Source organism: Lonchura striata, chromosome Z, assembly GCF_050655825.1.
Source record: "Lonchura striata isolate lonStrDom1 chromosome Z, ASM5065582v1, whole genome shotgun sequence".
Classification (NCBI taxonomy): domain Eukaryota; kingdom Metazoa; phylum Chordata; class Aves; order Passeriformes; family Estrildidae; genus Lonchura; species Lonchura striata.
Window position 1 is genome coordinate 48,472,758 of NC_140740.1, and position 22,054 is coordinate 48,494,811.

At 36.5% G+C, this 22,054-nt stretch overlaps 1 protein-coding gene across 3 annotated transcripts in view; it reads right to left on the reverse strand.

Annotated features, from left to right (window-relative positions):
* Positions 1 to 399: 399 nt before the first annotated feature.
* Positions 400 to 22,054, reverse strand: part of ZFR (zinc finger RNA binding protein) — a 47,091-nt gene continuing 25,436 nt past the window's right edge. Inside the window, exons 8-20 of one of the 3 annotated variants that reach the window (XM_021554693.3) lie at positions 21,207 to 21,495; positions 20,107 to 20,300; positions 18,658 to 18,777; positions 18,006 to 18,151; positions 17,502 to 17,664; positions 15,378 to 15,583; positions 15,016 to 15,166; positions 13,527 to 13,668; positions 8,519 to 8,616; positions 7,600 to 7,695; positions 3,614 to 3,725; positions 3,420 to 3,517; positions 400 to 2,751 (exon numbers count right to left, since the gene is read on the reverse strand). In XM_021554693.3, coding sequence (XP_021410368.1) covers positions 2,572 to 2,751; positions 3,420 to 3,517; positions 3,614 to 3,725; positions 7,600 to 7,695; positions 8,519 to 8,616; positions 13,527 to 13,668; positions 15,016 to 15,166; positions 15,378 to 15,583; positions 17,502 to 17,664; positions 18,006 to 18,151; positions 18,658 to 18,777; positions 20,107 to 20,300; positions 21,207 to 21,495 — 1,995 coding nt within the window. In that variant the 3' untranslated portion in view covers positions 400 to 2,571. Of the gene's footprint in view, positions 2,752 to 3,419; positions 3,518 to 3,613; positions 3,726 to 7,599; positions 7,696 to 8,518; positions 8,617 to 13,526; positions 13,669 to 15,015; positions 15,167 to 15,377; positions 15,584 to 17,501; positions 17,665 to 18,005; positions 18,152 to 18,657; positions 18,778 to 20,106; positions 20,301 to 21,194; positions 21,496 to 22,054 lie in introns of those variants that run through there. The other 2 variants (XM_021554692.3, XM_085568085.1) reach the window with 2 other exon arrangements.

The following is a 22,054-nucleotide window of genomic DNA, read 5'->3' on the forward strand; positions in this document are numbered from 1 at the left end:
AAGTCTGAAACAGGACAGCTCATATGTTCACCAACTGTTCTGCTAAAGTGAACATGGGGGGCAATATCTTTTCTGTGTACATTTCACTCTTGTGAATGAGGACTACAGTGTTTGCAATTGTGGTATTTAACAAACAGCACTGCTGAATAAAAAATGTAAACAGTGCTTATTAGTAAACTGTTTGCCTTACCAAAACATAGGGTATTCAAACGCTCATGTAGTTAATTTTGCCTTTCCAAGTGCACAGTGTAGTATTTAAGTCAAAGCTAGCTCTGTACTTTTGAAAACCTTGTTTTTGCATTTTTAGATTTGTTAACAAGAGTCAGGAGTTATCCATTAAAATGGGTAGGAACACCAGAAACAAACTGCAAATTCACCTTTCACCACACAGCACAAAAATCATGGTCACAGCTTCATCTTTAATGTGGAATCACTTTAAGTATACAATATTTCAAAAGATCCAGAAACTGGTTAGGAGCTAAAAGCCAGCAGAACAAAAATACAGAAAATCTAAAATACATCTTTGACCTTTTTAATCCTGTATTTTAGGGTCACATTCCTGAATAGAAAAGTTTACCTTATGAGGAAAGAAACTTTGGTATGGAGTTTAACTAGCCACATGAATAGCACCTGCAGCTTTCAAAATAAATAGTAATGGCTAACTAGACATGATGGCAGCAAGATATCCCCTAGAACAAGCATATGCTTGGAGCAATGGACAATGAAATGAGTGTAATTTTTTTAAAGTAACTTCAAAGCATTTCTGCTTTTCCTACTTCTAATTATTTAGTAAGCTTTCCAACAGTGAGAAAGCTTTACTTTTATATGCTAACCCCTTATAATCACTCCCTTGAAAATTGCACTCTAATGCTTGCAGAACACTATTAAGTGTTTTTCTTTTTTAAATCTTTAGATTCCCTCTATTTTTCTAAAATATTGTATTTTTATTCCATAGGCCCACACTGGTTAGCAGTAGATGCTGGGAACAGAAACATGCCCCCTGCTCCAATAGTTGCTTATTAAAAAGGTCAAAGATAAATTCGACCTTGAAATGGAACAGAAGTTGGACTTTTCTTAGTAAACAGTATCAGAAATTATCTTTGTCACATGTGATACTCTCCTACAACCATCAATAAAGCAGCTACCGGAATGTTAGTCTATATTAATCTGTGTTTTATGAGTTTGCAACAAAGAATAATACACATCTAACAGAGTAAGTGGAACTTCTGTTTCCAGTGTGTAATAAATTTTAATAGTTTAATAAATTTTAACTTTTATTTGTGTATTCCACTGTAGTGCTGTGACAAGAATCACACCTGTGTACCAGAGCATACATCAACAGTATGATGTAACTTTACTTACACCACTGCTATATTTAGATTTTTGAAAGAGACATAAGCATACACTATGGCCACAGTAAATAATTTTCTGGGTTTTTTTCCTTTGATAACCTTCACTTTTTAAGTAATACTTCACTTTTAAAATTTGAATTAATGAAAAAAAATCACAGAAGTTTTATACAGGAACAGATATAATGAATAACCTCACAGGCACTGATATGACAAACATTTATTTTAAGGGCTGAGAGGAATTAATACCATATTGACAAAGTTGACCAAAAAGAATGACTAACTTTGTCTAAATGGAAAATGCCCACCTTTGCTTGTTGAGAAAAGAAATTCAGAAAGTTATTTTTTGGCCTTGCTATGTCACAAAGTCAATCATACAAAGACCTATGCATTTAACCTAAGATAATAGTTTTTAAAGCCCTTCTATTAAAAAGAAAAACAACAAAAAACCCATCATGCAAATCTTTGATCAATTATGCAGTGGCTTTAAAACTGTTGCAAGACCATACTGTATATATTAGCTTTTATACTGCTAATGCACAACTAACAGCAAACTCAATTAGATTAACACAAATTTGTCTTAATTACACTGTTATATCACACTAAGAAGACAAATGCCACAAGATTGGCAAAAACATTGAATTCTGAGCACTCAAATGGCAGGACAATTATGTGTTGTAACCCCTTCACATTTAGAAACATGATCCTGCAGTCTCACTTTACAAAAAAAGAAAAAAAAACCTTCTCTAAAATATTAATTGGGAGGGGAACTGTTTTACTACCTAACACAAAGTAACTCATACAACTAGTGTCAAAGGCAAACAAAAATACTTCTAAATAAAAGGTCAAAATACACATAGCAACAGAAACACAAATGCTGAGTTAAATACAGTCAAGATAGGAAGACAATGCACTTGTTAATAAAAAAGACAAAAAAAAAAAAATATACTAAACTTAGCAACACATTTAAAGAAAATGAGGGAAAACTATGTTTTCCTATGACAAGTTACCATTTGCAGTCTTTCCATCCATAATTTGTCTGATACAGTACATCCAATTAAAATATTCAAAATCTCACAGAAGAGCTAGGTTGCTCTCTTCCAAATCTAATTAAGAAGCTGGTTTTGGATGTTTTAAACAGACACCATTATGAATGAAGTAAAAGCAAGGCAACAAATGGACTTTTCATTACCATCAATATTAGCAATGATGGCAAACATTTTTAAAAGTTATCATAATCTTTTTTGTCCTTCTTTCCCTCTGCTTCAAATCCATCAACCCCATCACTGTCCCTTCTCCTTTTACGATTATTATGGATGTTGAAGCGTTGATTCATCTGTGGTAACGGATCCATTCCTAGAACTTTGTGTATCTGACGGAATGCAAGGAGTCTCAGCGCAAACTAGAAAAATGGTAAAGAGAAGTTACTTGTGCTACAAACAAACATCCATTTTAAGCACTTGGTCAAACAATTAGGAAAGAACATCAGTGATGTGTGATATTACCCTTAAGTATTCAATCTTTTGTCTCCCAACAAAATCAACAAAATAAAATCTGTATGTCACTTTTGCTGCTTCTCTAAGTGCAGCACCTTAGCTTAATGTACATGTGTTTGGGCTTCTGGGCTTGCACTGAAACAGCCAAGGCTTGTCACATGTCATGTTAAGTGACACACGATTAGGAATCATTAGCAAAAGGATCAAATTAAGAGGCACTAACCTCTTAAACTGGAAGCATGAATGATCATTACTATTATATGAATGTTACACAGATGTATTTACAAAATTTCCAATCTAGTAACATACTTCTGTACAGTAAGTCTGTTTACAGATCTAGATATATAGACACAGACTGAGAATGCTATAAATTGTTCAGAAAAAATACATTTATTTCAGTGCAATAACATCTTCTCCTGTGATACATTCAAAGCCTACCTTAAGACTGGTAAGCTCCGACTTACCAGTCTGAGAAAATTAATTCACATCCAATATAAAGCTTCATTAAAAAAAAAACAGAACCAAAACAAAACCATACATCAAATTTAGTTACTTCACAACTACATTCCCATACCTGTGCACTTGAAGTAATATCCTCTCGTTGCTGATCTGTCATTACAGCAAGTGTATCAAAAGGATCTTTTTCACAAGGGTCCAGAAGGCCAGGACCACCTACAATAATCAGGCTAATTAGTAACACATCTTTACTTTATTATCAAGAAAGATTTCGGATTAGTTAAGTGCAAGTATACATAAAAGGCAACTTGCCTTTAAGGATGATTCCTGAAGATATACACTCAAAAACTCTTCGCAATGCATCTCCAGGACTCTGTGGCCCAGTCGCACTGCTAATTGCTTTTTCCACGAGCAGCTCCATAGCCTACACCAACAACAGGAGAATTCAGATAAATTAGGAGATGGACTAAGACAGAATAAAGCTCCTACTGTTCCTCAGTAGAGAATTTTGAATCGTGAATTTTTAAGAACATTACACAACACAGAACACTTTCAGTTAAAATGGAAAGAAACCCCAGTTATTTTATAAAGATGAAGAAAGGTGGTGCCAGATGAACAATGAGTTCTGATACTGGCAGCTGGTTGCTGGTGGTGTCCCCCAGGGCTCAGTGCTGGGCCCAGCCCTGTTTATTTGTGACCTGGATGTGGGAATCAAGGGCACCCTCAGCCAGTTTGCAGATGGCACCAAGCTGGGTGTGAGTGCTGATCTGCTGGAGGGCAGGAAGGCTCTGCAGAAGGATCTGCACTGTCTGGACCCACAGACCAGGGCCAATTGTGTGAGGTTCAACAAGGCCAAGTGCTGGGTCCTGCCCTTGGGTCACAGCAACCCCCTGCAGCTCCAGGCTGGGACAGCATGGCTGGAAAGCTGCTGGATGGGAAAGGACCTGGGGGTGCTGGTCAGCAGTGGCTGAACATGAACTGGAATGTGCCCAGGTGGCCAAGAAGGCCAAGGACATCCTGAATGTACCAGCAATGGTGTGTCCAGCAGGACCAGGGCAGTGACTGCCCCTCTGTGCTGGGAGCTGGTGAGGCCACACCTCAAATCCTGGGGTCAGTTTTGGGCCACTTATTACAAGAAAGAGACTGAGTTACTGGAATGTGTCCAGAGAAGGGGCACAGAGTTGGGGAAGGATCTGGAGCACAAAGTTCTGTTAGGAACTGCTGAGGGAGCTGGTGATGTTTATCCTGGAGAAAAGGCAGCTCAGAGATGACCTTACTGTTCTGTATAACCACCTAAAAGGAGGGTGTATCAGGTGGGGGTTGGTCTCTTCTCCCACAAATGAGGAAATGGCCTCCAGTTCCACCAGGAAAGGTTTAGATTGGATATTAGGGAAAAAAAATTTGACTGTAAGGGTTGAACAGGGTGTCAAGGGAAATGACAGAGTTACTATCCCTGGAAATGTGTGCAAAACACGTAGATATGGCAATTAAGGACATGGTTTAGTGGTGCTGGGTTAACAATTGGACTTGATGATCTTCAGAGTCTTTTCCAGCTGGAAGAATTCAGTGATTCCATGATGGGCTTCTTCCCATCACATGTTGTTCAGTAATTTTGTAGAAATTTATACAGTAGTAGCCTACATATACAGGTAGACAACTTGTCTAACCATTTTTGAGAGTTTGAAACACTCTAGGACACTTGATTCTTTCAGCCACATGAATATAATACACTGTATACCTAGTGAAACAGAATGCTTTAGAAAAATAGAAATAGTTTTTTCTCTAAGAGTACAGAAACTTATAACATCAAAAATTTAATTGTCCTTAAAATGCTTAATATCCTCACTAGTCCTTCAGTTTAGCACAACTGAAGCGCTCAGTAATTTTTCTCCTGGTTAGCAAGCAACACTAACTCAGATGTTAAACAAGTATAAAAAAACCTCTCCAATAAATTTATTTTATTGTGTATACATTTCATTTTCAGAATGTATACGTTCTGAAATTTATACATTAGATATTTGTTAAAATGGTTTAAATCATTAGCTGTACTTTAAGTACTGATGTTTTTTCCCTAATATTTCCACTGTTCACTTTTATTAAGACACTAATTTTTTATAGAAGAACCTATAAAAGTATTTGTAAAAGAAAGATGTAACTTCTCCTATATCTCCTTCCCAGTATTAGATAGATGTTTAACTGCTACCTCTTTGGCAAGTTTAACTCTCAAATAGTTTTTGCCAGGTTTTTTCGGAGGCATTTGTCGTTTGGACGTTGTCTTCCTCACCATATCTACAGTTTTCAAATGCTACCTTTTGTTCTTCCCTTAAAGGTGTAAATATTTATTTTGATGTATGCAAGTAACTACAGGCAGTGCTAATCACTAAGGCTGCCCATTCCTTTCTATTTTAGCTCCATTTAACTGACAGATTTCAATTTTTGAGCACATTATTTCCATACTCTTGCTGTATCAGTAAGGATTTGGCAACAGTAATTAAGACATTTTCAAGGAGTAAACAAAGAGCATCAGTAAAGAAAAAAAAGCAGAACTTGGATTTGCATATATTAAAATCTAGTTCTTTTGAATCCTCATGCAATACACTGAGGTCTATAACTCAGTCCTAGGAAAACATGAATTATGTCGTCTTGGTATTTATATGCAAAAAAGACTGGATTTCAAATTTGAATAATGTGTAGAAACCTGACAAAGTTCTTCTAATTTAGTTTCTACTTTTAGGTATATGAAATGCTACTACTGTGAGCATTCAGGCTTCCTATTAGCTGCTATTTTTACAATTATTTATAATTTTTTTACAAAAAGCTCTGTCATCTCTTTCATTTGTAAAAGGTTTTTAGTACAGAGGGTAGAAGAATATCTGTATTCAGAAAACTGTATTACTCCAATCTAATAAATTCCATGCATACTGGCTGATATCATCACTTTCATTTTGTCATTGTTTTTATCAGAAGACTTTTCCTACAGGCTAAAAGAACAGCTGACTACAGTTCAGTGCTGATCCATGTCACTGAGAATGCATCAGGCACCAGGAACAAATCAGGAATCATTTTTGGAGAGAACTGAGACACAGCAAGGTCTGACACGCTGCTTCATATCTCTCTTCTCTCTGGATGTGCCTTGGAACACATAATGTGAGAATTAAAAAGCAACATTCCTTGTTCTTCACCCATATCCCTGCTCTGTGTTGCAATAGTTGTAAGGATACTTTTCTGAAAGTATGCCAAGGTTCATTCTCTGGGCAGCTCAGTATCATAGTGATATTAAGAGAGCACTTAGGATCTCTTAAGCTGTATTTGTTTAGTGTACTTTTCATGAAATGTGATACTGAAACTGGCACTAGTTTTTTTCCATTTAAATATTTAGAAAAACAGACATTACTGTTCCACTTCCTTTCCAGAAGAAATATGTATTATTAGAAGTAACTTAATAAAACTGTCTCCAAACTTAGTGGAGTTGTAAAGTATTTCTCATCTAAATAAAATCAAAAGATCACAACAATGTTAGCGCCCTTCCTGTCAAAACTGAAAAGGAGTTGCTCATTGCAACTGGATTTGGTCTGCAAAACACAACAGCTAGAGCTAGGTTTACTTCCACATGATGCATGTGTTTCAGACTAACCTTGTCCAATCCACAGATTATACATCTGTTAGTATTTGGAGTATTTGTAAGGTAATCAATGCAAAAGGAATGCTCCAAGAGCACTCAACTGAATTAAGAAAGGTGACCCGATACAAACGAGGGATTTAAGTGAAACTGACTAAAATATGAAGATGACACAACCACAGGCTGTCCTGAAGTACTGTGGTATTTCCCCTTACGAAAGGGACATAATAAACATAGTAATTAATGTGATTTTTTCTTTCAAGTTCTTTCTGTTGTCACAGAACTATCTGGGCACAGCTGACATTTTAAATAAGCTTCAGCAAACTCCAAGCAATTCAGAGTAGGTGGTTAGACTAAAATAGACTCTTTTATATAGGGTAAAGGAAGAAAATGCTAAAACCTAGAATAGGAATCTACCCACAAGGAACAGAAAAGAACAAGAAAATTTCTTTTGGAAAAAAAACAATAACTTCCAGCTTCAAATGAAAAACCACAGAAAACTGTATTTTAAGACAGAATCTGATGTATTTGTTAGCAAAAAAAAAAAAACAAAATCCCAAACAAAACCCTACATTATGTGTTGAAAAAGTCTGAATTTAAAAATTATATTAACACTTCCCTATAATTTCCTTGTAGTAACATATTTATTAAGAAGGCTCATTAAAAAAACATTACTTACCCAGCTTGGAAAATCAGACCAAGTAGGAACTCTCTGACAGAGATCACGAAGAATACGTATGATAATCACACAGGACTGCAGACCATTAGCTCTAGCCTTGAGAGCAATACAAAATCAAATTAATTAACCCCTGCACCCAGAGCAAACTGGACTCGTTGAAAGACTAAAACACCACTGTTCAATGGAAGCTCAGATACAAGATTGAAACAAATCATTCTACAACTTTATTCCGTGAGCTGCCATTTACAGCAGTATTTTATACAGGGTTATTAATTTATGGTGGTAGAAGTCAAAGTGCACAGGTTATACAAGAATAACATTTCTTGATCCCCTATACACTTTGACCCATGTTCATTTGAAACAATAAATACAGTATCTTTCTATATTAGAAATAAAAAGGGTAAAGTAAAGATCTAAGAAATAGGTATAGAGACTGAAAGGTCAAGGGAATCTGTTTGGTTTCTTTATTGTGCCTTTGCCAGAATGCAAAGTCACTAAACCAAACAGTTGCTTCTCACCTTTCATTCCCTACACTTAATGCACTTAAAGAAATATAAAAAAAAAAGTCTTAAATCTAAACACAAAGCTTTAAACGCATATTCCATTATTTAAAGCGAAGTTACTCTGCAGCCTTATGGAATATATAACAAATATACAACATATGATCACCCCAAGCGAGTCAAGCTTTCAACATCGCCTTCTCAATGACTGGAAAAAAAAAATGATGTCAAATGAGCAATAACTGCATAAAGCAGCTCCTCCACACTCAACCTTCTAAAGTTAAATTTAGGGAACAGAGAAGTATCAAGTATTATTAGCATGAACAACGCTGAGTGTTTTCACACAATTAAACATTCATATTGCAACTGAACTAATCTCTCATAAGGCTACAAGAAGAAAGTAAAATGATGTTCCGAACCTGGAACCACTTAGCGTGGCGTAGAGCAGCCAGAGCGTCAAGGCATTTTTGCCTGTCCAAGACGTCCGGTGGGTCTTTCACCATACCCGAGGTTACATCTAAAATGGATTGAATTGGCAAAATGCAGTGAGGAATGGGTGTTTGACCAGGTGAGCAAGACACTTCCTTAAATAGCTTCAATGTCACACATGCCATTTAAAGTTTAAACCCTTGAATGAGAAATGTAAATGTTCAGCAGTAGTCGCTCAATTAGGACTAGAGCATCGACCGTAGGATGATCAAGAGCATAATACACTTCAGCTCTGAAGTTATTTTCAACTGCATTGCTGATTATGCAATGCATAGTTCTTTATTTCAGCTAACAGAGGAAAAACACATATCCCCTAAAATTAAATACCGAAGGAAGGATGGTTGGACACAGTGCACCAGCACAGAGAACACGAGACAGAAGGAACACAAAAATCCACTTCAACCAAGTAGAAACATTCAAACTTAGTTTCTTTTAAATTTTAATATTCAGGTGTTATTTGGGACCTATTCTTGAAAGAAATACTTAGTATAACAAATCTTAAAAGCATTGAATGTTTAGCCATGGTGTTATTTTTATCATGCCTTAAACTTAAAATTATTTGACACTAAAAAACCTGACTAAAGGAATGTGACTTGTTCATCAATATTACAGAGTTCCTTGTTTTCTAGCACTTTCCTCTTACCCATATAAATAAAATTCCTCAGCCCATAATAGATATGTTCCAGCAACACTTAGGATGCAATGAAGGATCTGAAAAGGGACTGCTTTACTAAAGACTCACCAAGATAAAGAAAAGCAAGGAATAGTCTAAAAAACAAAGCAAAATGTCTAAAAGATGGAGAAGACATGCCAGACATTGCCTATTTAAATGTTCCAAAAATAATTTAATTACCAAGTGGACTGCTTTGCTACCAAAGAAATTAAGAGACCACAAAAGTGGTTTAATCAGTGAAACTGGAACCACCAAACAATGTGAAATGGTTTCCTTGAGTTACTTGAAAACTATATGGATATAATCAGATCAGTGATCACCATCAGAAGTTACTTTTTACTCATTCTGAAAATGGCTATGGTGATTACCACAACATATGTTAATAGCATAATTGGTGATATACCAAATGCGATTAAACAAAAAGCCCTCACTCAAAGGCACACATTTCAAGGAGTTATTGTTTGGAACAATAGAGTTTATACCTTCAAGATCTTAATTTAGGTTAAGTTATGGAATAAAATAAAAAATAATGAGACTCATGAAACATGCCTGCAACAAGAAGCTTTTAGGAATGTTGCAGAAATTGTGCTCTAAAATCACCAATGTAAAACAGTAAGATTTTTTAGCATATAGAGCTAAAAGACCATGAATTAACATGGTAGTATAGCTTTGCAGTACAGTAACTAATTTAATGTGAAGTCCTATATTCAGATTTTAGCATTTTGATAGGATAGTCCCATTGCTTTGCACAGGGATAAAAACATCAAGACTTCATAAGAGCAAAGCTGAGAAGAACATAGGTAACTTCTCACACAGATATTCCAACTTACAGACTATGTATTAAAGTGGAAAAATTAAAATCTTCACTAAGAGTGAAGTGCAATTACAGAGCAAATTAAGATGTTTAACAGGATGCTTCTTTCAAAACAAAACCAATTTTGAAAACCCAAAATTCCCAAACAAAAACCTCAACAACAAAAAATCCCCTCCAAAGCCCCACAACAGGGGTGCCACCTAAAGTTAAGTGATGAAAAGAGTACAACTCAGATATATGAGACAAGGAGTACATCCTGAGAAAACCCACCACAGGAAAAAGTGGCAAAACAAGGATGAGAAACTAAAAATGCAAATATGTACTGTGAGGCCAATAGCTTAATCAGTCAATTATTTACACTCTTCTAAAACTAATATGCAAATAGGTGACACTGTGCAAACTTTTAGCACAATAATTCATTAATAATTTAAAGTTTCTATCTCTGAAAACCTTCAACTTGTAAAATAGTTTTACTGAGAAGAACTGCAATTTAAATGTACAATAAAGAATCTTACTCAGTGCTGGAAATGTTAATCTAAAATGGGTTACTAATAGCTATCATAAGAATACCACTGGAACTTAAAAAGACTCTGAAAGTCAGAAGTTGCTGAGGCATGTACTACACTGAGAAAACAATGACTGAAAAAATGTATCAAGGAAACTCCTGTAATATTTATTCTGTGGATTTTTGCATATGTTTCACATTTCTGGATTAACCCCTTAAAGACTGTGCAACTAAAATCAGATGCCTAACCTACCACCCTACTAAACTAGGACAAAAACTGAATTAACTTACAAAACACGGGCATGAATTCTTACCCTGTATAATTTATTACTAGCCTAAATATAAGGGGTTAATCTTCAATTAGACGTGCTGTGTCCACACTACCTCTTCATTAAAAGTTAACAGGTATGTCAATTTAGGTAAGTTTTATTACATAAAATATATTTTATCCAGTCAACTATTATAAGACTAGTGTGAACACTGCTTCATTTTAGGAGAGAGACAAAGACGAAAAGAAAAAAAAAACCAAAAACCAAACACAAAGTAGCAGCAGATGCTAGGACTATGCATCCAAACCCCTCCTTTGTAAAGCATGGCAGGTGTGACACTGAGCTTTAGAAAACCTTGGTCAAAAATCCTTCCGATGTCTTGGCAGCAACTCCTGACAGGAATCAAGTCCCTCTGCTAGAAGGCTTTGGACCGGGGCTGTTAGCTAAGGATGAAAAAGACACACGCGCACACACAGAGGTGTTTGTAAGTAGGTACACCTTGTTTGCCGAAGGAAGACTCCACAGCTGGGTTACAGCTCTTCAAATGTATCAGATTTGGTCAACTGTCAAACGCACAATACTGTAAGGAACAGTAGCTATGCGGTTAACAATTTCATTTCACTGTTTGGATTTTTTTTAGCCTTTTACTTAACACATCAAACATGATTCTACTCCACGTGCAAGACTCAAGTTGCATCTTTACTCCAACTGGTCCTTCCGGTAAAGCCTTCCTTAACATCTGAACTAGCTCCCCAAGCGGGCTAAGGAAAATGAAAACTTCAAATCAGTGTAAGACACAGAGCATGAGAAGCTGCAGTAAGAAAAACACAAACACACACTGTTACTCTGCAGCAAATAAGCAGCAGTCTTCAGAATAAGGAACTTCTTTGCTGCAATAATTAGCAATTCAGTCTTCTATTTTCTCCAGTTTCAAAAGCGAACTTTTCTGCACATCCATTTTATACTGCTCAGTGTCTTGAAGAGAAATCTAATCTTGATTTTGTTTGCCTAGAGGCAGTACTGCATTCAGCAGTGAATAAACTCACAAAGATCATTTAACTCAAGTGTGGGTCAGACAAAAATACAGATTTGTTTCCTTTTGATGGTATAACTTAGGGGACTGATGGTAGTAATTTGAAATTTGTTTTACTTTTAGTCCACATCAATTTTGGGCCAGAAACCACTTAGTTGAAATTGAGTATAGCAGCAGGAATCAATACTGCACTTTTGCACAGTACATCAAGAAATAAACATGGTGTTTAAGGTTAATTTCATTAAATTGTTAGTCTAATTTAATAACAAAATGCATTTTTTAATAAACTTAAATAATACGGAAAGTTGGATTCAGCCCAGAGTTGTTACACTCAGATTGTCCAAAACCAAGTAAAATTGGTGTGACAGTATACATACAAAGCCTTTATAGCTAGGAATAAAATGCACAGTTTAAAACAAAAGCACTCTAAGACTCTTTAGAAGTCATCCAAACCACAGAATGCATGTTCAAATTTTTCTTTCTGATCATGTAGGATGACTTTGTTAACATAGCTTGCTTATAAATGCACTAGTCACAGCTACAGGACACTTAGTAATGCAATATTAAAACCTCAAGTGTTTTAGAGGACATGTAGTGATGAGATGAAATATAAAAAAAAACTTCAGTGGCTTATATAAATACGTATATACACAAACACATGTATACATACACACATAAAATTTCTTTCAACCTGTATATGAGAAGTATTAAAACAACCTCAGATTTTCTATTTGTAGGTTCACTGTCAAACACCAGAACCCTGTTTGCTCTGATCTCTTTCAACTATGAAAACACAGGATTAAAAGGAAACAAAAGTTAATTTTATCTGACCCATAAATAAAAAGAACCAATGTACCGCAGACATTAATCATGCTTGTTGGCTTAAAAGCTTTTGGAGCTTTGAAAGTGTTACAGAACAGACCCTAAAGCAACACTGCTGGCACCAGAGAAACTGTGGACTTCAGAAACATAAATTGATTCCCAAGCTCCACCTTCTGCTTCAGCTCAATGACAGAGCCGTTTCTTATTGTACTAGTTAGGTTTGCCAGTTGGATAGAAGAGTGATTGCAATACCAGGAGCATAAATATACTCAAAAAGCACTCCAGACCAAAAACAACCTCAGAGAGCTGGAAAAAACTGCATTATCTTTTCAAGTTAGAAGCACTGTTACCATCAAAAGTACTGTAAAAGTGCATTTTAAGTGGCACTATTCAGAGTGTCTAAGTGATATTAATACTGACCCAGTTCAGAATAAAAACCTGTGATTTGATTTTCTAAATACATACAATCTTTATCTTAAGGCAAGACTGCTCTAGAAAGCCAGTTTTTATAGCCACTTGCTATAAAATACTTAGTCTTCCACATAATTTTAAAAGATGGGGAAAAAAATCAAGCTTTTACCTTTTTCCAGAAAGCTGAGGTTGGACATAAAGTTACAAATTTTAAAAATTAAATAAAAGCATCATATACACATTTATTTGAACCAACTGTTTTCTACTGAGATTGGCTGTTGAAAAACAAAGTTTTGATCAAATATGTGTGCCAGCATGTTGCCTTCCAGGACCTTAGTGCCATCTTAAGCAGAATAGATAAACATAAAAAAACAGGTGAGAAATAAGTAACATCTTTAACAGCTTCCCAACCTCCATCCCTCATGTTCTCTTCCCGAATGACTGGAGATGTCAGTGTGATTGTAACTTGCATTTTGGGTTCCACACATGAATTTAAAATTATTGCTGCTTCTGGGACTGCACACTTGATATCGTATTTCTCTGGACTTATTACCTAAATATTGAGAAACAGAAATTTCTATTAGCATGTGGCCATTAAAAGTATCAGGAAGAAAAATGATTCCAACATATTCTTTTTTCAACAGAGAGATAAAAACACAATATAATTATATGAAACAGGTACCTATGTAGTCACAGAACCACACTACACAGTATAAAGATATGTGGACTTGCATATTGTTTCCAAATTATTAATGAAAATACACAGCCAAGTGGTTAGAACTAAAAAAACTGCCCAGAAACAAAACAAAACAAAAATCTTGATGGTGTTTGAGATAAAGAAAAGCTTCAGAGCCAATTAAAATATCAGCAGGGTGTTTCTCACTGGAACATAGAAGTCTTTGAAAAGCAAAGATGCATATTTTTCAAGCTCATAGTTACAGATGGGTATTGCTAGGTACATCCTGTGCTTTAGTGTAAGAACATGCTAAGAAGAAAGGGTAAATAAGGGCCAGGGAAAAAATGGAAGATTAACTAATAAAGTGTTTATTCTGAATTGCTTTTTGCAACTTTACTTAATAATTCTAAATAGCCCCAAAAGAAAGCTGTAGACACCTCTGTGACCTTCTTCTACATACACAGTGAACATTTCCATGAAGACAGACCAAGATGTCCATTTGTTAAATTTACTTCTGTTACTTCAAACAACAGCAAACTTGAGACTATTTTTCATTAATCTGATCATTCCAGTGATTCTGTCAAGCATTTTACTAGATTGCATTGAAATACTAATACTGTGACAAGCACTCTACAGTGACAGGCTTTGTTCAGCAGAGAGCAGAGACTTTACACTTTCTTGTGGAAATACTGCAAAGGGTTTATATTTCACTGAATGGTCTAAGACTGCACGTTTACCTTTTTAAAGGTCCAAATTCTAAAAAAACACAGACTAGATTTAGCTGGCTAATTTTGAACTATAAAACACTGATACATACAATAAGGAAACAAGATACAAGTACAAAAGACTGGCATTACTAGAGAACTTTGACCTCGAGGCAGCAGGTGTGCTGTAACATGTAACAGGCTGTAATAACCTCCATTGCTACTGGTAACTGATTAATGGTCTTTCTTGTATTCATTTCTATTTCCCAAATAAAAGAAATCTGTTAAATGGTGATTGATACTACACTGCTAGAGCACACGCTTGTATGGACACAATATAGAGGAAGCGGAACATGCAGCAGTCTCTGAATTCAGATGAAAACACTCAGAAAATGGAAAGAAACTGAACCTGAAGTATGTCATGCTGCAGCACAGTGAGTCCTGCAGACATTTAACTTGAGGACATATTTTCACAATACTTTTAAGCAAATTCAAATCCAAAAATCTAAATTCTACTTACTGCAAGTTGCTTAGGGAGGCTTTCAGCAATACGACTGAGTAATGTCTTGGAGGGCTTCTCAGCACACAACAAAACAAGATTGACATTTCGGTCTCCACGGAGTAGCAAACCTTTTGCCAAAACGCCTACCCGTAAAACGCCTTTCAAAGCTCTGTGAATTGTAGTTAAAAGTTGCATTTAAAATAACAATGTAAAAATCATTAAAATAATCCTGAAGATAGAAAAGTAAAATAAAATAGTACTCCACATAATTCTAAGACTTCAAAATACAGCATAAAAGCCCAAAGAGATGAACTCTTGAAAGCACTGATAACAGGGCAAGGAAAAACAATAAAATTCTTAAAAAGTAATTTTAAAAATACCTGTCTTTACTGCCATCCTTTTTGTCATCTCCCTCTTTGTTCTTGCTTTTTTCATGATCAGTCATGCTGTCAGAAACCAGCTTCAAAGCACGCTCAGTAATAGAAACAATTTTTTGGACTGCCTGAAGCTCCTCCTCAGTAGGATATATAGCAGCATGCTTGGTCATCACATAGCGGTCGTCAGAGGAGTCAGGGCGGCGCAGAGGCTGAACAGACAAAAAAAGTGTTCTGAAACCTGGATGTACTTCCAAGTTCACAAATGAGACAAAATGACCAAAACCCAAACATGTGGCTAAGGAACAGAATATTCAAACCTCACATCTCTGAAATGTAACAAAATATGACATTTCCTTAGCTGTCACAATCAATCATGTCTGAAAAGACATGAAGTGTATAAAAATTAAACAAAGGTCAAATTCCAAGACCAGAGGTACTCTGGTCAACATTAGTATCTCTTGCCTTTCTATCAACTGGAAAATACTTGGGATATTTCTGCAAAATAAAGTATCTATGATTACTTTTGTACAGTCACAGGATTGTACAGGATGTACAGGATTGTACAGGATGACCCCAGGTCATCTAGTCCAATCTCCTGTTCAAAATACAGTCAGCTGTAAGACCACATCATATTGCTGAGGGCTTTAGATTTGGAAAATTTTCAAAGATGGTGGCTGCACAACATCTGTACAAAAAAAGATGATTTCCTGCATTCAGTCTAAATCTCCTTTGTGTTGGCTTAAGTTGGATATATCTCACCCTCTCATGACTATAAAAAGCCTGGTTCCATATCCTTTATAAAGCACAGCTATTAGAAGGCTGTTCTGTCCCACTGAAGCTCTCTCTTCTCCATTCTGAACAATCCCAGATGCTTCAGTGCCTCCTCTAAAGGCAAGTGTTCCAGACCCCTGAACATCTTGGTAGCTCCACAATAAGCCTGTTTATGATATGATACATAGTTTATGTATCTTCTACTGGAAAGCCCAAAATTAAATGTAGTATTGTCATTAGGGTCTAATGAAAGCTGATCGCTGTCCTTGATCTACTGACTGTGGTCCTGTTAAAGCCGAGGTTGCTGCTGGCCCTGCTGCCAGAGCACGCTGCAGACTCATGCCCAGACTGTTGTCTGCCAGGACCCCCAGTGTGGGTTTCAGATTCAGTCAAAGAAAGAAACAGAGTTTCTAGCCAGGCAAAAAGCCTGGGAAAGAATGTAAATAATCCTTTATCTCCCTTGTTTTTCACATTGTTTATAGTTAAATTCTATCATTGTGCCTCAAGCACTTTGCATCAATGCTTTAGGTTGTTTTCACTTCAGAACCAATGGATTTGATCCTTGCAAAGCTCTATATAAAAGAGCGGTGTATTTTGAATAAATCGGAGTTTTACTCTCAGCAGCCTTCTGAGTCAAGAGTCTCTTCATTCCCGTCCTGCCGCGACAGCAACACCCCCAGATCCCTTTCAGCAGAGCTGCTACCCAGCTTCTGTCAAGGCAAAGGGTTCTTCCTTTCTGAGTGCAGAATTAGGCATTTGTACTTGCAGAAATCCACAATTCCCCTACAGCCCACCTAGGTGCCTCTGGATGGTTGCCATCAAAGGTATTGGCTATTCTCTCTATCCCAACATGATTCATGTTCATGCCAGCTGCAAACCTCATCAGTGTGCACTCACTTCACCACCTTTCAGATCCTCATCACCTTTCAGATCCCTGATAAGGCATTTATCAGTCTAATGCCAGAATCAACCCAAGTGGTACTGCACTTCACATTGCTTAGAGTATGATGGACCACTAAGCATTATTCTCCAAGACTTTTATCCATATATTTGTCCACAATTAGGTAAATAATGTTGTATAATGCAATCAAATAAAACAAAAAAATAGCAAAAACCTGTATGACTTGTGTTTCATAAGAAGCAGTATTTAAAGCATCCTCTTGTCATTTCATTGGACTTATTTTGTAGGACTAGTACACCTACACCATTTCATTAGCATATAATTTCTTTTTTTCCAAATCCTTTATTATAAAGAAACACTGGAGACAACTAAAGTAGCACTGAACAATTTTATATTTCTTAACTGTGTCTCCTGGTAAAAATGGTGTAATTTTTTTCTCCAGTGAAGAAACTCACAGCGGGTCCTTGTGGTTGAGGAGGCATTCCAGGTCTAACTCCCAGCAGACCTAGTGGTCCTGGAGGGCCATGAGGATAACCTCCATCTGGTATTCTGCGACGGTCATCCCAGTGATGCTGCTCTTCCTCCATTCTCCTCCAGTACATGTCCTCTTCATATCGCCTGAAGTGCATCAAAGTGCTCTCTTTATACAGCAGCTAATACTTGACACTGCTCTAGACAGCTCTCAACAACTTCTAGCAGTCATAAGCAAATACCAATGAAGAGATGGTAACAACATAAATTATTGCTGTAAAAGTAGGTCTGCATTTATTACAAAGTATTCTACTAACTCTGCATTACTCAGAAGGATTGAACAGTAGCAAAAATCCCAGTGAGAAATTGCAATTTGAACAAGACAGTACAGAGTACCCTAAAGTATTTAAAATAAGTAACTATGAATTTTAGTTTCAGACAATCTGACAGCAGGTTGTCACATTCATTCATGCAACATAATGCATTACCTCATTTCCATCCTCCAGCGTTCCTCCTCTTCTCGCCTTCTCCAGTATTCTTCCTTCTGCATCTGTTTCCTCATCTTCTCTTCTTGAATTTTTCTTGCTCGAATACTGGGCTTTACTTCTACTTGTAAGTCTGGGTTTACTTTTTTCTAGATCAGAAAAATAAAGAATTAAATGTTGCTTTCCTGTCCTCATCTCAAGCTTATGGAATAGTTCTGACATATTTAACATATACTACTCATCTACAATAAAATCAGAAGAAGTAAAATGCAGTTTTAGAACTGCACAAATGCACTTATCATTAACAAATCTGCAACACGAAGAGTGTGTGCTGTTAATCCTACCAAAACCACTGAGCAATACTATTTTATATTGTTTAAATTTCATGGTAAGCAACATAAAGAACTTCCTGTTGCTTGCATCCCTTGGACTACAAGAAGCATTTAAAATATTTTTAAAAACCTCACCAAAATATAATTTCACAGTTTGCATTATTCTTTAAAAACTATACTGCCTATGAAATATATTTCTCTTTTTTTACATGTGGTTCACTCAGAATACCTACTTTTGTCTAGTCTTTAAACCTAAGAACAGGTGACTAGACCAGTTAGCTGATATCTGGTCAATTTTCAGGGAGAAGCATTAGCAGTTTTACCTTGTACTGAAGTCTGTGCCGCCGCCCTTTCAAATGCATCTCCTTGGCATTAGGATCATTAAAACTGCATTCACAGAGTTTACAGTGAAAACGGATCACCTTTCCTTCATCATTTCTTACCTGGAATATAAAGTTATAACACATTTGATAATTTCTTTTTTATTTTATAAGGCTGATATAAAATTTAATTATCCATCAATCTAATTATCCAGTGCCACTGGATAATGTCTACCTGTCACAAAACACATTAAGAAGTTCACATAATAACTGAAAGAAGGCAAAATAGAAAACTAGAACCTTCATTTCTGACAGACACACCATTATGCTTGGTAATGCACAGGGAACAAGGTCCTTCCATTCCAAAGAGTGCACAGCTGTAAATTCAAACCTGAACATGGTGAGCTAATAAATCACAAACCTGTGTATCAGGCAAAATTCATCTCAAAGGTGATCCACCTATCTCATTCCAACCACATGAAGCACAAAAGAAATATGCACAACACAAAAATGTAAACATATGCACAAGCATTTGCAGGTTCAATGAATTATCACTCTTATCTTCAAGGAAAACCCAGGGAATTATAGTCAACCTCATCTTGATCTCTGGGAAGGCAATAGAGCAGCCAATCCTGGAAACCATTTCCAGGTACAATGAGGGCAAGAAAACCATCAGGAGCAGTCAGCACAACTTCACCAAGGTGAAGGCCTGGCAGATGAAGGCAGAGCAGTCAATACTGGCCCTGTGGACTTCAGTAAAACTTTGGACCAAGTCTCACCACAATACCCTCCTACACAAGCTGCTAATGCATAGGTTGGATAAGCATGCAGTGAGGTGGACTGAAAGCTGTCTGAACAGCCTGGCCAAGCGTGGTGATCAGCAGAATGAAGCCCAGTTGGAGGTCAGAAGCACCCCCAGGATCAATACAGTCCTGTAACATCTTCAGTAATGCTCTGGATGATGGGGGAGATTGTATCCTCAGCTAGTTTGCTGACAGCGCAAAACTAAGAGGAGTGGCTGAAGGGTCGCACTGACATCCAGAGAGACCTCAAGTGTCTGACCTAGGGAAGAGGAGGCTGAGGGGGATCATATCAGTGAATATAAATACCTGGAGGAAGGGTGCAGAAAGGACAGAGCCAGACTTTTTTCAATGGTGCCCAGTGCCAGGACCAGAGACAAGTAGCACCAAGTGAAAAATAGCTGAACATCAGAATACACTGTTTTACTGTGACTGATGGCACTCTTGCACAACTGCTCAGGGAAGTTATGGAGTCTCCATCCTTTGACATTGTCAAAAACCATCTGGACATGGTTTTGGGTGACTTACTTTAGGTGGTCCTCCTTAAGCAGGCTGACTGAACAAGTTGACCCAAAGCCTGCCAACCTCAATCACTCTGTGATTATGTTTCACTATAACAGTTAAAAAATAATACATATTTTCATATTAATACCTCCTCCACATAGTCATGGCCCACTGGTTGGACATCACTTTGCAAAGCAGCAAGAGTTGTGGGAGTCACTGGTTCAGCTGCTGTGTCAGGTTTTACTTCCTGTGTTTGCACTGTAGCAGCAGGAGGTGTTTTAACACTTTCAGCTGATTTCATTTCTTCCATTTTACTTCCTGTTGTCTGAAGCTTATTACCACCTAGAAATCAAAAAAATGTTAAAATTATTACTCTTCATAAGATGAGAATGTGATTAAACATAATGTGCAAACAAGATTTTATTTGCAAATATCTATAATCTGGGCAAAGAATTATAGATCTTTTGAAATCTATTGGATTTGACTTGCAATCAACCAAAATTGAAATATCTTTTCAATACAATTAAATATTTTAACAGTAAATTTAATGACATTCAGGTTACTTAAACACTGAAGTAGTTTATTCTAACAAGAAAAACTTCCGTTTTATAAAATCACCATTTTTGTTATTTGTTTTCTTGCTTTTTCAAGGGACAGGACTGAATGGGGAACAACTCAGAAAAAGTATTTTAATAATCTATTTTCTTGTTACTTTGTAAATTTATAAAAAAAAAGTACTTCAAAACTTTATAATGTTTGTACTAGTAAAGGCAGTATACCACTAGTGTTGCAACTGTATAGTTCTCTCCTTGAATAGCAGGATAGCTTATTGTGGAACAGCTGCTTCTTGTCCCTGTTATGTTCAGCTCAAAGTTTACATGGTTAGTTTTTCACTGAAAAAGGATGTTTTAGTTGCCCATCATAAATTACCAATTTATTGCAGGCGCATTAACAGCCCAGGCTGTGAACTGAAATTAGGACTATAAATACAATACTCTGGCAGCTACTACATAAGAAACCAAAGGTGGGAAAAGTATTCAAGAGGGGCCAGGTGGACACAACTGAGCAGAAAACAATTTTGAAGCAAAACTTTTACAGACATTCTCACTCAGCAGTAATTCCCTTAAACACAGCAGAGTAACTCATGCATCGAGTTACCTAAACACATTTGTGTCTGCTGCACTAGGTCTTAAGAAAAATTTACAGAATAGGTTAGGTTTCAAAATAAAGACTGACTTCTGTACTTGCCAACAAAGTTTATTTTCGGTGTAGATATTTTCTTTACAGCTATATTTGCAGCAGTTGAAGATGTTTTGTTGTTGGACACAGCATTAAGTGGTGTGTTTGCCGTGGGAGTAAGAATTTTCACTGCAGAGGATGCAACAGAGGAGTTCACTGTACTGCTGGTAGTTGCTATATTTGAAGCAGAGGCGGTTGGTTTGGAAGCAGATGTAGATGTTGAGGAAGTAGCTTGGGTAACTACATTTGGTTCAGTTGAAGGAATGGGCTTGCCAAGTTTTGTATGCAACTTTACTACCTGTAAGTACGAAGAGACATTCATAACATGACCTCCCTGAGATTGCTGTAAGAATAATGCATCACAAGCAAAAATATCAGTACAAAAATAATCAATACAAATAAAAACTTAGATTGTTTTTTTTACAAAAAGTGGTCCTGGGAAAGAAGAAATACGGACACGTAAAAGCTCTTGTCATCTATAACAAGGAAATAGGTACTTGTTATCTCACATTGCTTACTTCCATTAGAAATTTACAAATGCAGGAATTTACTCCCACAGCTGTTTAGATAAGAACAGAAACACAACATAAATTGTTGTGTTTCTGGATAAATTTAAGAATACATTTTGCTCCTAGTGCTTCAATGTGTCTGTTTTGTTGCCTCATCACTTTTTAGTCGAAAGGGCAAAACAATTGAACTGTTTTAGTTCCAAACAATATTTGTAACTAAGAGTAATTTCATTCACATTCAGCAACACTGTGTCTTTTGATTGCTACATTTGACGAGCCTTCATATTGAATGACTTTACACATTATTTAGCCAAGCTAAAGAGACTCCTTAGGTAAATGTCTTCCTTT